General features: G+C 37.0%; 1 protein-coding gene across 2 annotated transcripts; it reads right to left on the reverse strand.

Moving 5' to 3' along the window:
* Positions 1–1,788: 1,788 nt before the first annotated feature.
* Positions 1,789–3,763, reverse strand: LOC143623504 (uncharacterized). Of its 2 annotated transcripts, XM_077094397.1 has the most exons (2): positions 3,088–3,763; positions 1,789–2,976 (listed from the first exon to the last, which is right to left on the reverse strand). In XM_077094397.1, the coding sequence occupies exons 1-2, from the start codon at positions 3,760–3,762 to the stop codon at positions 2,077–2,079; spliced, it is 1,575 nt and encodes a 524-aa protein (XP_076950512.1). In that variant the 5' UTR covers position 3,763; the 3' UTR covers positions 1,789–2,076. The 2 variants fall into 2 exon arrangements, with proteins under 2 accessions (XP_076950512.1, XP_076950511.1); XM_077094396.1 differs by having other exon boundaries at positions 1,789–3,763.
* Between the last annotated feature and the right edge of the window lie 8,179 nt (positions 3,764–11,942).

Consider the following 11,942-nt stretch of genomic DNA (forward strand, 5'->3'; position numbering starts at 1 on the left):
GAAGAATAAACCCAAAGAACTACGCCCAACAGAAGTTTATTCAAGAGCAATATGCTGGGCCTGGCCCAGTTGGAAGAAATTAAGGATGTTACTTGTTAGTATAGCCACAAAGGTATAAGTATCCTAATGAGATGTCTAGTCAACTAGATAAAAGAGGAAACCAAGCATTTAATGCCTGACCACTTTCAACTTATAAACAGGGTCAAAGCCTCATGCGTCAAAGAGGAGAAGACCCATGATGGTTGGTGGATGGAACTTCTGCCAAGGAAACACTAGATTAAGAAGATGTCCAAGAAGCAAAGATCAGATAATATTAGATATAGGGTTTCTTTATTTTTGTGATATGTACGTTCCGCACCTATATAAGAGGCAAAGGGGCATTCAACGAGGATCATCTCACACTCCTTTTAATACATTCAATATATTCACTATATTTATCCTGCAATCATCAGCCGTTGTCATGGCCGTGTTTGAGAGACCGCAATAACTTCTATATGGAACTTTGCAACCATGAAGAAGTCGCTGAAACCAAATCAAAGATACATTAGTTGTAAACCATACTAAATCAAACTCCCGAACTAATGAAATCTAATTAATATATTATATAATCCGTGTAGGTTGAACATGTGAAAATAGACTCAACTCGAGCGAAAGCAATGAATATGATTGTATAAGAAAATATAGAATCTAAAAAAACATAAAACTAAATAAATGGTAAAAAAAATACTATACGGTGGCAAAAGTAGTTACATACATTAACTATGACTGCGGTGGCATGCCGATGACAAGAGAGAAAATTAAATAAAACGTAATATATATGTACAATGCAAATCTGTGGCCGAATGAGAGGAAGAGGAAAAAATCTTCATACAAGGGGGGAATATATGTAGGAAAGAGGATCAACGACAAACCAAGACCTTGAGACAAAATCGTTTATTAGAGATAGGAAGGGAGGGAAAAGAAGAAGACAATAACCGAAAACATTAGAGAGCATATAACTAATGAAAACCAACAATATAATATATACAACAATTAAGAAATTTTATTTACAAGGAGATTTTATTGTTCATTGAACATTAGGATCGTACTATGCATGTGTTCATTGAACGATAGAATCATACTATTTACAGGCACCCTCACTGGTCCTGCGTGGCACACCATTTCCTCACTGGCCTCATTTGAGCATCACCCCCCCCCTTTCGTGCTTATTTTTATATATGTTTTGAAGTGAATTTTATTCGAGTCGAATGTACAAATCATTGTCATCAACATCTTATCAACAACATTACGTTAAACATGTTTTTAATTGTCAAAATTCTAATATGTTAATAACGCCAACACGCTGTACCTTAACAAATTAAACATGTTTCAAAAAGAGAAAGAACTTGAGCCAAAGTTTACCATGTATGCGCACAGCATACAAACCTATTTTAACAAGTATACGCCACACTAGAATAATTGTTTCTTGTAGTTTTTGGATACCCAACTTGTGTTAGCGTTACACCCCCCCCCAAACATGTATAGGATTGAGTCAAAACTAAAGTTAAATACCATAAAAGAGACAACTATACAGACCAGGAAATGGCTACTTATTATTTGCAGACACAACAGCAATTTTCAAGCTTTCATGTTTCATCTATTATTGTAAGTGTAAACTTCAAGCTTATTTATGTTAAAAGGTTCACTTGAACTTGTCATGAAAATATAAATTTCAGACTTACATACACATGATTTGACCTCCACACAATCACAAGTTCACAACACAGTTAAGTTCTAGAAAACCACATTAACATTTCAGAGTTAAACAAAGTACATAATAGTAATGTAAGACTGTCAACCAAAAGACCAAAACCAAACTATGTGCACAAGTTTTTATTACTTGATTTATTCAGACGCAAGTCAAAAGAAAACATCAAAACCAAAAACCACCACTTACCTCGGTTAAACCCGCTCAAACAACTGTCCTCAAATCAATCTACTAGTTTGTGTAAAACTCCCATCACAATCACCAGGCTCTTCATCTACACTTTCTTTACAAAACCCGATTTCATGTGAAAGAAAAGAACCATTTTTTCATCAAGATTTACCATCTTGAAGAGAGATCACAGTTTCAAAAGCACCAACCAATGCCTTCACTTTACTCTTCCTGCTTTCAACAAGCTTACTCGCGGTTTCTTCAATCACATTATTAAACAAACCTTGAGCATCTTTCTTTCCCTGCTCTTCTTGATGCTTCAAAACCACACTTTCAGGGCCATGATTGGAATCTTTCTTTTCTTCAACATATTTCTTTTCGAAACTTCTTCTTGAAACGCGTTGTTTATCTTCATTACCCTCCATTACTTTCCCTTTTGTGAACTTGAGCTTTCTTGGACCGTTAATCTCGGTTTGAGCATCTAAAGTTTTGTTTTTATAACTTCTTGTTGCAATATGTTGACCATCTTCATTACCTTCAATAACTCTCCTTTTGAACTTGAGCCTTCTTGGACCATTATTCTCAGACTGAATATCAAGAATCTTGCCCCGTCTGAACCTTAACTTTACCGCTTTATCATTTTTCTCTTCAGAAATTACTATTCTACCCTTTATTGAAATCTTCTTGTGATCCTCAACTGAAGCTTCCGTTTCATTAACATCAACGGTTTCAGACCCGTCTAAAACTTCGACTTCTTCATCATCAGTGTATTCAGACTCGCCTTCTAGAACCTCGTCATCATAAAAAGATTCAGAGGACTCTTCTTCTAATTCTTCTTTGTCCGAGCATGATTGTGAACTTTCAACAACAGTGGGTGCAGTTAATGATCCTTCTATAAGCTCTTTATCTGACTCAGAGCTTTGATAAACTTGATGTGAGATCATTGACACTTCTTCTGCAACATTTTTGCCCGAAGAAGACTCAGAAATATTGCAAATTGGATCATTGATTGGTTCCATTGATGACTGAATAAAGTCAAACTCCATGGTCTCAGGTTTGACCTCGGGTTCCACTGTCTGAATGCTGTCATCAATTGCTCGTTTAGAATCGGTTTCATGCTTCAAGTGTTGATCTTTTAACAAAGACTCATGTTTAACGCCCCTATGTTTGACCTCGGGTTCCACTGTCTGAATGCTGTCATCAATTGTTAGTTTAGAATCGGTTTCTTGCATCAAGTTTTGATCTTTTAACAAAGGCGCACGTTTAACGCCCCTATGTTTAACCATATTCAAACTTGCAGCCTTATTAAAAGAAGCTTTAGGAGACTGTGATTCATTCAAGGTAGGTTTAGAAGCAAGTTTATTAACACCAACTGTTTTAGGTGCCACACCCGTCTTTTTGACAGTTCTAATACCGCTATTAGACCCTTCTGGACTCGTTTTCACAGAGTGTTGAAGCGGTTTGAGCTCATTCTTCGTTGCTTTTCCATTGATTGTTGAATTATGTTTTGAAACTTGTGGTTTCTTAGAAGGTAAAGAAACAACCTTTTCGATTACTTTAATGGATTCAGCAGAATTTGTAGGCGGCTTAAGCGTCGTTTTCTTTTTTTCAAGCGCAACTGCGGTTTTTGTAACTCTGTCTTTATTGGCAGCCGCTGTTGTTTTGAACTTTACAGGAACCGCAGACTTCGAGTGTTCATGTTTGTTACCAAATTTGCAGAAATCATGGCAGGAGCCGGTGGAAGCTCTGAGATAATTAGGAACAACATTACCTTCTTCTCCAATACTCTTCCGAGAACTCGGTATACCAATCGAGTACCGCCTGGTTTTGCCGCCAGCAGAAGCCATTGATTTCCTTGCATCTTCAGGGGCTTGTGTATCCATTGAAACAGAGGTTAAAACTATAAAAGATTGTTGACCTGAGGAAAAAAGACAACAAACTATTTGTTGTTATTCTGATCAATTATTCATAAAAATGAGAATAATTACAAAAAAAAACCTAAGCAGTGATTAAACAATAAACCCTAACTAATATATAATATAAGTGTTTCTGCATATAATCAATCAGCATCTAAATATAATCAATCAACATCTGAAAGATGGATCTGAAGAGAAAAGTGATATAATTTACATCAGGCATTATCATTCCTTTCCTAGACACAAGAAATGGATTGATAAACAAACACAAGGCGAATCAATACCTGAGGATGAAAAGGTTGTCAATCAGAGAAGGAATAAAAGCAGAAACAGAAATGAGTGTGCATTTAATTTGAAAAACAGAAAGAAAAGAAGATGAAACTGAACTTACAGCGTACCTTTGGAATGAATCAATTAATTAGCTTAACCACCAAGTTAGGAATTAAGAGCAGTAATTGCGTGGGATTAGGGAAGTTTGGTGGATGGCTATTATTATTAGTAACCCTAATTTGAATTAATCAAAGAAAGAAGCAAAGTCTTGAAGAAAGAAATAGCGGTTTTTTTTTATTGTTTGTGTGATCTGCGTGTTTGTTAAGGAGAGAGAGAGAGAGAGAAGTGGGCGGGGAAAAGAAAGAACATGAATATGGGATGAATGGGGCCTCTCTCATGATACGAGTCCTTAACTAATCAAATTATCGGGTCAGTTGAAATATGGTCTTTTAGTTTGGTGTGAGTGGGTCGGTTTGGTTGGTGGGGGTTAAAACCTAAAAGTTAAAATCGAATGAAAATTGAAATATCACTTTTAAGGGGTTTGAAAGTTGTTCGGTTTTGATTATTTCAGTTGGGTCAGTTCGGTTTTGATATTCTAGCTGGAGAATTTTGGTTGAAAAAAAAAAAATATTTGGCCTAAAAATAATAAATCTGGCTTTGAATCTTTTTGTTAATTAATATACACTAGGTTAGAGCCCGTGTAATTAATTATAAGTGAATTAGTAATATATCATTTATAAATCAAGAAATTCAACACAATAACTACTTAAGTGGAGTTTGTAAACATTTTTAGTTTGAAATATGAGGTCTTGGGTTCCAGACTTGTATAACACAATAATTTATTTTTCAAAATTTTACAAAATGTTATGTGGAATCCTATGTGGAAGCCCTAGAATGATGTCATATGAAAAAATCATGTTCCTTTAATATATTGTTAGATTTATTTGAATAACATATTTTTGTAACGCTAAAATTCTTGTAAATTACTTAAAATTAAAAGTAAAAAAAATATGAAAGTTTATAAATTCTATTTAGTTCGGATTTTCTTTCTTTTCTTCTTCTTCTTTTTTTTAGGATTTTTACGACATGTAATCCTAGACTGAAATGACAATTCGGTTTTTACGAAAATGAAAAACCACACGATTGTTTTTTTTTATTTCGGGTTAGATATATTTACATGTAAGGCGATTTTAATAAGCTATAAAGATAACTAAATAATCTAAAAACAATAATTACCGTATTAATTGTTTATTGGATTATATCGAAACAGAAGGCAAGCGAGCAACAAATTACATGAATGCATTGTACACAGTTAGACTTTGACTATTGCTATTATTTACAAATTATTAGTGTCAGGTTAATTGGATCTAACCTGTGGTAAAGCACATGGCACATTGCTTTCCACAATGGCAGTGGGCAGTTAATGCATATTTATCTACGACTAATTTTTCAAAAAGAAAATATGAAGAGCTACTTTTATACAAGTTTGTAATGGCAGAATCAAAAATTGGTGTAATATAAATAATAAATATGTTTTAGAAAGAGACGATAAATTAACTTAAATACCGTGATAAATTGTTCACCAAACTCCCCTTGACTGACCCCTTCTTGTCCTTGGGAAGTAGAGATTGGATCCACGTTCGTTGAGACTTTAAAACCGACCGACCGACCATTTCTCTTTTTCAGTTTTAAATTCCTCATAGATTTCATTGAATATTTTATATAACTTACAAAAATACTCCCTAAACTATCTCTTCTTTCAAAAGTCACATACAATTTTTTAACTAAATTTTACATTACAGGGTTTAAACTCATGACCTTCTATCTTACAACCGAACCATCTTACCACCCTAACAAAGTGAAAATGATAAGAGAAGTACCAAATGTTAACAAAAATCTTATGTTTAAGAAAGACAACCAGGGTTTTAACGTTTTATCATAATTTGTTATTTGAGTTGAAAATTTGTTGTTTTATATTAAAAACTAGTGTATGATGGTACTAAGTTTCGGTACTAAGCAAGCCAACACTCTAAACTCATGGCTCTTGAAATGGCCGTGATTCAACAAGTCACTACTATGAGTCTACAATGGAGCCGGTGTGAATAAATAACATACAATGTGTCTGGTAAGTTACATGCATAATCAAACGGTTCGAACCACCATGTTCTCATCAACACCATGAGGTTAAAGACTATTTGCTACATCGAGAAGGAAGCAACACAAAAGCATTGTGTTCCAATTTTAAGTGATTTTGAGTTGAAGTGTCGTAACCTGTTTTAGATCTTTCTAATTAGCATTGCTATTATATTTTTATTTGATAAGAGCAAAAAAGAAAATCTCATCATAAAAGTAAAGGATATGATTGATATTTTTCTTTATATTGAAATTAAAAAACATTGATCATGACATACATTTTTTTTTTCTTTAGGGATATTGCTTCATATCTTTTTCAGAAGAATCTTTTAATCATCTCTTTCCTTTCTATCTGACACACAGATGATGTATATACATACCTTGGATTCTATATAATCTAAAGGGCTTGGTTTAGTTACATACATTCATCACTCTTTTCCATGAGGTACCCTTTCTTTTTTGCATGTTAGGCTGAGGGGTGTGGGGCGCTAACCTGGGCGCGTGAGCCCCTCCGCTCGCGCCCCCAGGCGCTAACCCCACATCACCGGGGCGCGAACCGGGGCGCGAGCGCGAGCCCCCAGGCAGGCGTGAGTGTGGTCGCGGGAGAAGAGAGAGAAAAAGGTGATGTGGAGGCAGAAAAGAGCCGTTGAGCTCGGATAAAATAAAAAAAAAACATTTAAAACCCCTATATAATATCCCAAAATCAACCCATTTCAACCATATCAAAACACAACTTCAATCTCCAAACTCATATATAATACCCCAAACTCCTATATAATACCCCAAAAATGTCTGGAAATTGGTACCCAAACCTAGATTCAGATTATATTGACGACGATTTATGGTCGTCACCAGACCAACCGATGTTTTATTCGGGGCCGCAAGAAACATCCGGCTTTCAACCATCCAACATACAACCGTCTCCTAACTTTGTTGTTCCAGAGACACAAGAATCACACGGTGATGCTACCGGAGTAAGAAGACGCGTCCACCGGAAAAAACAACCTGCAACGGACGGGCCGGGACCGGCTTCGACTCCGAGGACGAAACGGAAAACCACTCCGTGGTCATCGGATGAGAAGGAAGCCTTGTGTCGGGCTTGGATAGTCATTTCTGAGGATCGGCGTTGCGGTAATTGTTTTAACGTTTTTAAAAATGATTTTTAATAAAAAAGTTAAATAAAAAAGTTAACTGGAAATCTAATTTAATTATTCATTTTGCAGCCGACTACCAAAAAAGCAAGGTTTTTTGGACAAAGGTTAGGGAGACGTTCTATACGCTCGTTGGGAGTACAGAGCGAAACGCCGATATGATTTCGGGTCGGTGGTCCGAAATCAGAAAATTTGTCGGCTTGTTTACTAATCTTTTCAACAGGAACGCCTGTCACACCCTCAAAATCCACTAACGGAGTTTTACCGTCAGAGGGTGTGAACTGGCAGGATCGGAATCATTAGTTATAACCAAACCAAAGAAAAACGTTTAAATGAAAGTAAGTGCGGAAGCGTAAACCATATAAATAAAGATGATTCAAACAATGCATGTTCCTAGACCGCGCGCCCGCCTCGGCTACCTGAGAATAACATACTAAAAGGGTCAACACGAGGTTGGTGAGTTCACAAGTTATATAAAAATAAATCGTTTAGCGTTTGCGTTCAGCGTTTTACGTTAAGTGTCTTGCGTAACCACGTTACGGCGTTTAAGCGTTTTGCGTAACCACGTTACGGCGTTTAAGCGTTTTGCGTAACCTCGTTACGGCGTTTCAGTGTTGCGTAACCCCGTTACGACGTTTAAGTGTTGCGTAACCCCGTTACGACGTTTAAGTGTTGCGTAACCCCGTTACGACGTTTAAGTGTTGCGTAACCCCGTTACGACGTTTGAGTGTGTAACCATGTTACAGCGTTTGAGTGTGTAACCACGTTACAGCGTTTAAGTGTGTAACCACGTTACAGCGTTTAAGTGTGTAACCACGTTACAGCGTTTAAGTGTGTAACCACGTTACAGCGTTTAAGTGTTTTGCATTACCAGATAGTGTTATGTCAAATTATATATCGATAGGTAGCTAATCTATACAACAAGTATCGCTAAGTGGTTCGCGACCGAAGCTGACTGTTTATCAAGTGCCCGTCACCAGGTCCTCCAGACCATGGTAAGTGTTAGCCAAAATTTACACCCACTCAACCTCCAGTTGAGCTTAGCGTCGGGTGGGGTTTGTCAAACCCAGTAGTACTACCCAAAAGTGACTCGCTATTCCAAATATTAACCGGTCCGATGTGTGGGACTTCAAATGTTACGTATGCCGCTTAGCCTTTACAAGTGATATATAATTTATAACAAAATCTTTCATATGCGTTTATCTCAGAAAATATGTTTATCGGAGTATGTTATCTCCCCCAAGTGAAAAACGTTTGAAAACAGTTTAAGAGTGGGGTAAGTGAACTCACTGTTTGCGAAGAATATCCGATCTAGATCACCGAGTGATGCGCGTCGTAGAAAACTCTCTAGCGTTCTAAAATAACAAAGAGATTTTCTAAGTATCGGAATGTTTAACGAGTCTCTAGACTCGGCACATAATACCTATGCACGTAACATGTTTCGTGTTTCGTTTGTGAATCGTGTGTGACTTAAACAAGTAAAATTGTGATACGATACATGAGTGAGCAATTACTTTCGTGTCACGTATTAATAACATACTTATTAGCAATTATTCCCGTAGGGGCATTTTGGTCAACAAACAAAGACTAACTAACCATTATTCCCCATAAGGGCAATTTGGTCAATTCATGGCAATCAATTAGCAACTATTCCCCGCAAGGGTATTTTGGTCAAAACATAACAAATATACAAAAACTATCATATTTCATGCATTTTTACACAACTCAGCAGTTAGTTTCATTATGACAGAATTTCTACTTGAAAGATTGTACTATTTCACCGATCATAACGTCTCAATTAATTCACCAAAAATCACCACAGAAGCATACATATCTTAGGTTTCCAGAACATATTTTATCTTATTTTTATTCCACATATTTTTCTTATAATGACCAAAACATTACAGCAAACTCATATCAGTCAGATTCATGCGCAACAGAATGTTATTTGCAATTCCCGTTAAACGAAAAATCCAATAAATGCAGGACCACTTGGGTTAGGTTCCTAACTCAATAAGTCAACTTCCAGAAGTGGAACCAACCCAATTGGCCTCGTAGATCATGAGATATAACATTTACAAAACAACCTAACAGCAGGTATAACAACTCAGCTTTGCACCACGTTTTTGTAAAATCATAAAAGTTAACTTTCACACGTCCAAAAATTACAAATTTATATTCTTTAGAAACTAGACTCAACCTAGTTTACTGTAGTATCAATTATCTCATTCATTTACCACTTTTACATCCCGTTACAGTCATTCCATCATCAACAACACAATCTGTCCAGAAACTGTTTTCATCCAAACTCAACAATTTAACTATCTATAGATCACAAATCATTCATAGAACATTCTAGACATCATAACTCCTATCAATCATACCATACATACATAGTTAGGGTTTTACTTGATATCAAACTCAAAGACAACAATAATCATGCAACAATATCAAATCTAGTTATCAATCATCATCAATTAAATCAAGAATCACATGAATAACATAATACCAAGAAATCAGCCATAAAGGTTTACAATTAACCCAATAAAACTAACAATTAAACATAGAGGATACATAGAATAGTTGTGTATACCTTCCTAGCACCTTAATCTTCAATCAAACTTGAAAGATCTTGATTGTGTGTGTGTGTATATTAATCGATCTCAAGGAAATAAAGGGAGGGGATGGCTGCCGATTTTAGTAGGGGAATAGGTAGGAGGTTAGGGTTTAGGTTTACCATGTATTTATAAAGGAATATGTTACACTTTGGCCCCTCAACTCCTAAGTATTACTTTTTCTAGAACATTCTATCATAACTTGCACATTAAGTTAACATTAAGTATTACTTTTTCTAGAACATTCTATCATAACTTGCACATTAAATTAACATGACAATAATATTATCACATAACACATAATCCTAACACATAATTATCACATAATTAGTGTTTTAGTGTTTTTCGTTTATTCATCAATCGTTTGCGTTTCGGTGCAAATCCCGAAAGACTACTACACATGTAGTAAGTGTTAAGCGTCATTTAAACCCTAGTTTAAATGTAATGAGGTTTGCGTTTAGATTCAATAATCTAAAGTTTGAATTGACGGAGTTGCATTAACGGAGTTAACCTGAAATTGACGATTGTCACATCATTCCCATGTTAAAGAATTTTCGTCCCGAAAATTTGAGTCAAGTCGTGATGAGTGTCTGAAAAAGTAAGAAAAATTTTCAGTTTGTCATATCATCCCCTAGTAGAAAGAAATTTCGTCCCGAAATTTAATTCATACCTCCGGTGATTTCTGACGGTTTGCCGGGTTTCGCGGTTTTCTATGTTTGGTCAGCCCTTCAAAAAGGTGAGGATACTTTTTCATCATTTGATTCTCGCGTTCCCACGTGAACTCCGGTCCACGTCTCGAGTTCCAATGAACTTTAACAATTGAAATTTTGCTGTGCTTGAGCGTTTTGGTTTCCCAATCCAAAACCTCAACTGGTTCTTCAACGAAGCGTAACTGTTCATCAACTTGTAGTTCCTCTAAAGGGACTACTTGAGTTTCATCGGATAGGCATGTGAAAAACATTATGTACACTACTGACTTCTGCTGGTAAGTCCAGTCGGTACGCCACTGGACGAACGCGTTCCGTTATCCGATAAGGACCAACATATCGTGGGTTGAGTTTGTTTCGCTTTCCAAAGCGAACCACACCTTTCCAAGGTGAGACTTTGAGTAACACTCGATCGTTTACTTGAAATTCGAGAGGTTTTCGGCGCTTGTCAACGTAACTCATTTGGCGATCACGTGCTGCTGCCATGCGGTTTCGGATTTGAACAATCTTTTCCGAAGTTTCGAGTACCAGTTCTGGACCAGTGATTTGGCTGTCACCCACCTCTTCCCAGCAGAGCGGTGATCGACACTTCCGTCCGTCTAGTGCTTCAAACGGTGCTGCGTTAATACTTGCGTGGTAGCTGTTATTATACGAAAACTCTACCAAAGGTAAGTGGGGTTCCCAACTTTTTCCGAAATCCAACACGCATGCACGCAACATGTCCTCCAGGGTCTGAATAGTCCGTTCACTTTGCCCATCCGTCTGAGGATGGTATGCTATACTCATATCGAGACGGGTGCCCAGTGCGCTTTGCAGCGACTTCCAAAAGTGCGAGGTGAAACGAGAATCTCGATCGGAAATGATCGAGACAGGCACTCCGTGTCTAGGCACCACTTCTTTCATGTATACGCGAGTCAGTCTTTCCATTTTGTTTGTTTCCTTAATTGCTAGGAAGTGTGCCGATTTAGTCAACCGGTCAACGATCACCCAGATGGTATCGCATCCCGTCGGTGTCTTAGGCAAACCCGTAATAAAGTCCATTGAGATGTGCTCCCATTTCCACATTGGGAGTTCCGGTTGTTGCAGTAGACCAGATGGTTTCTGGTATTCTATCTTGACTCTGGCACAAGTCAAGCATTTGCTCACGTAGGTGGCAATGTCGGCTTTCATGTTCGGCCACCAGTAAAGTTCCTTTAAATCATGATACATTTTATCTGAGCCAGGGTGGATAGAAT

Source organism: Bidens hawaiensis, unplaced genomic scaffold, assembly GCF_021521415.1.
Source record: "Bidens hawaiensis isolate Kalapana, Puna unplaced genomic scaffold, B.hawaiensis_p1.1 tig00003488_1, whole genome shotgun sequence".
Classification (NCBI taxonomy): domain Eukaryota; kingdom Viridiplantae; phylum Streptophyta; class Magnoliopsida; order Asterales; family Asteraceae; genus Bidens; species Bidens hawaiensis.

Excerpts from the sequence above, each read along its gene's own strand:
- LOC143623504 (XM_077094396.1), bottom strand. The coding sequence starts at position 3,762 with ATGGCTTCTGCTGGCGGCAAAACCAGGCGGTACTCGATTGGTATACCG.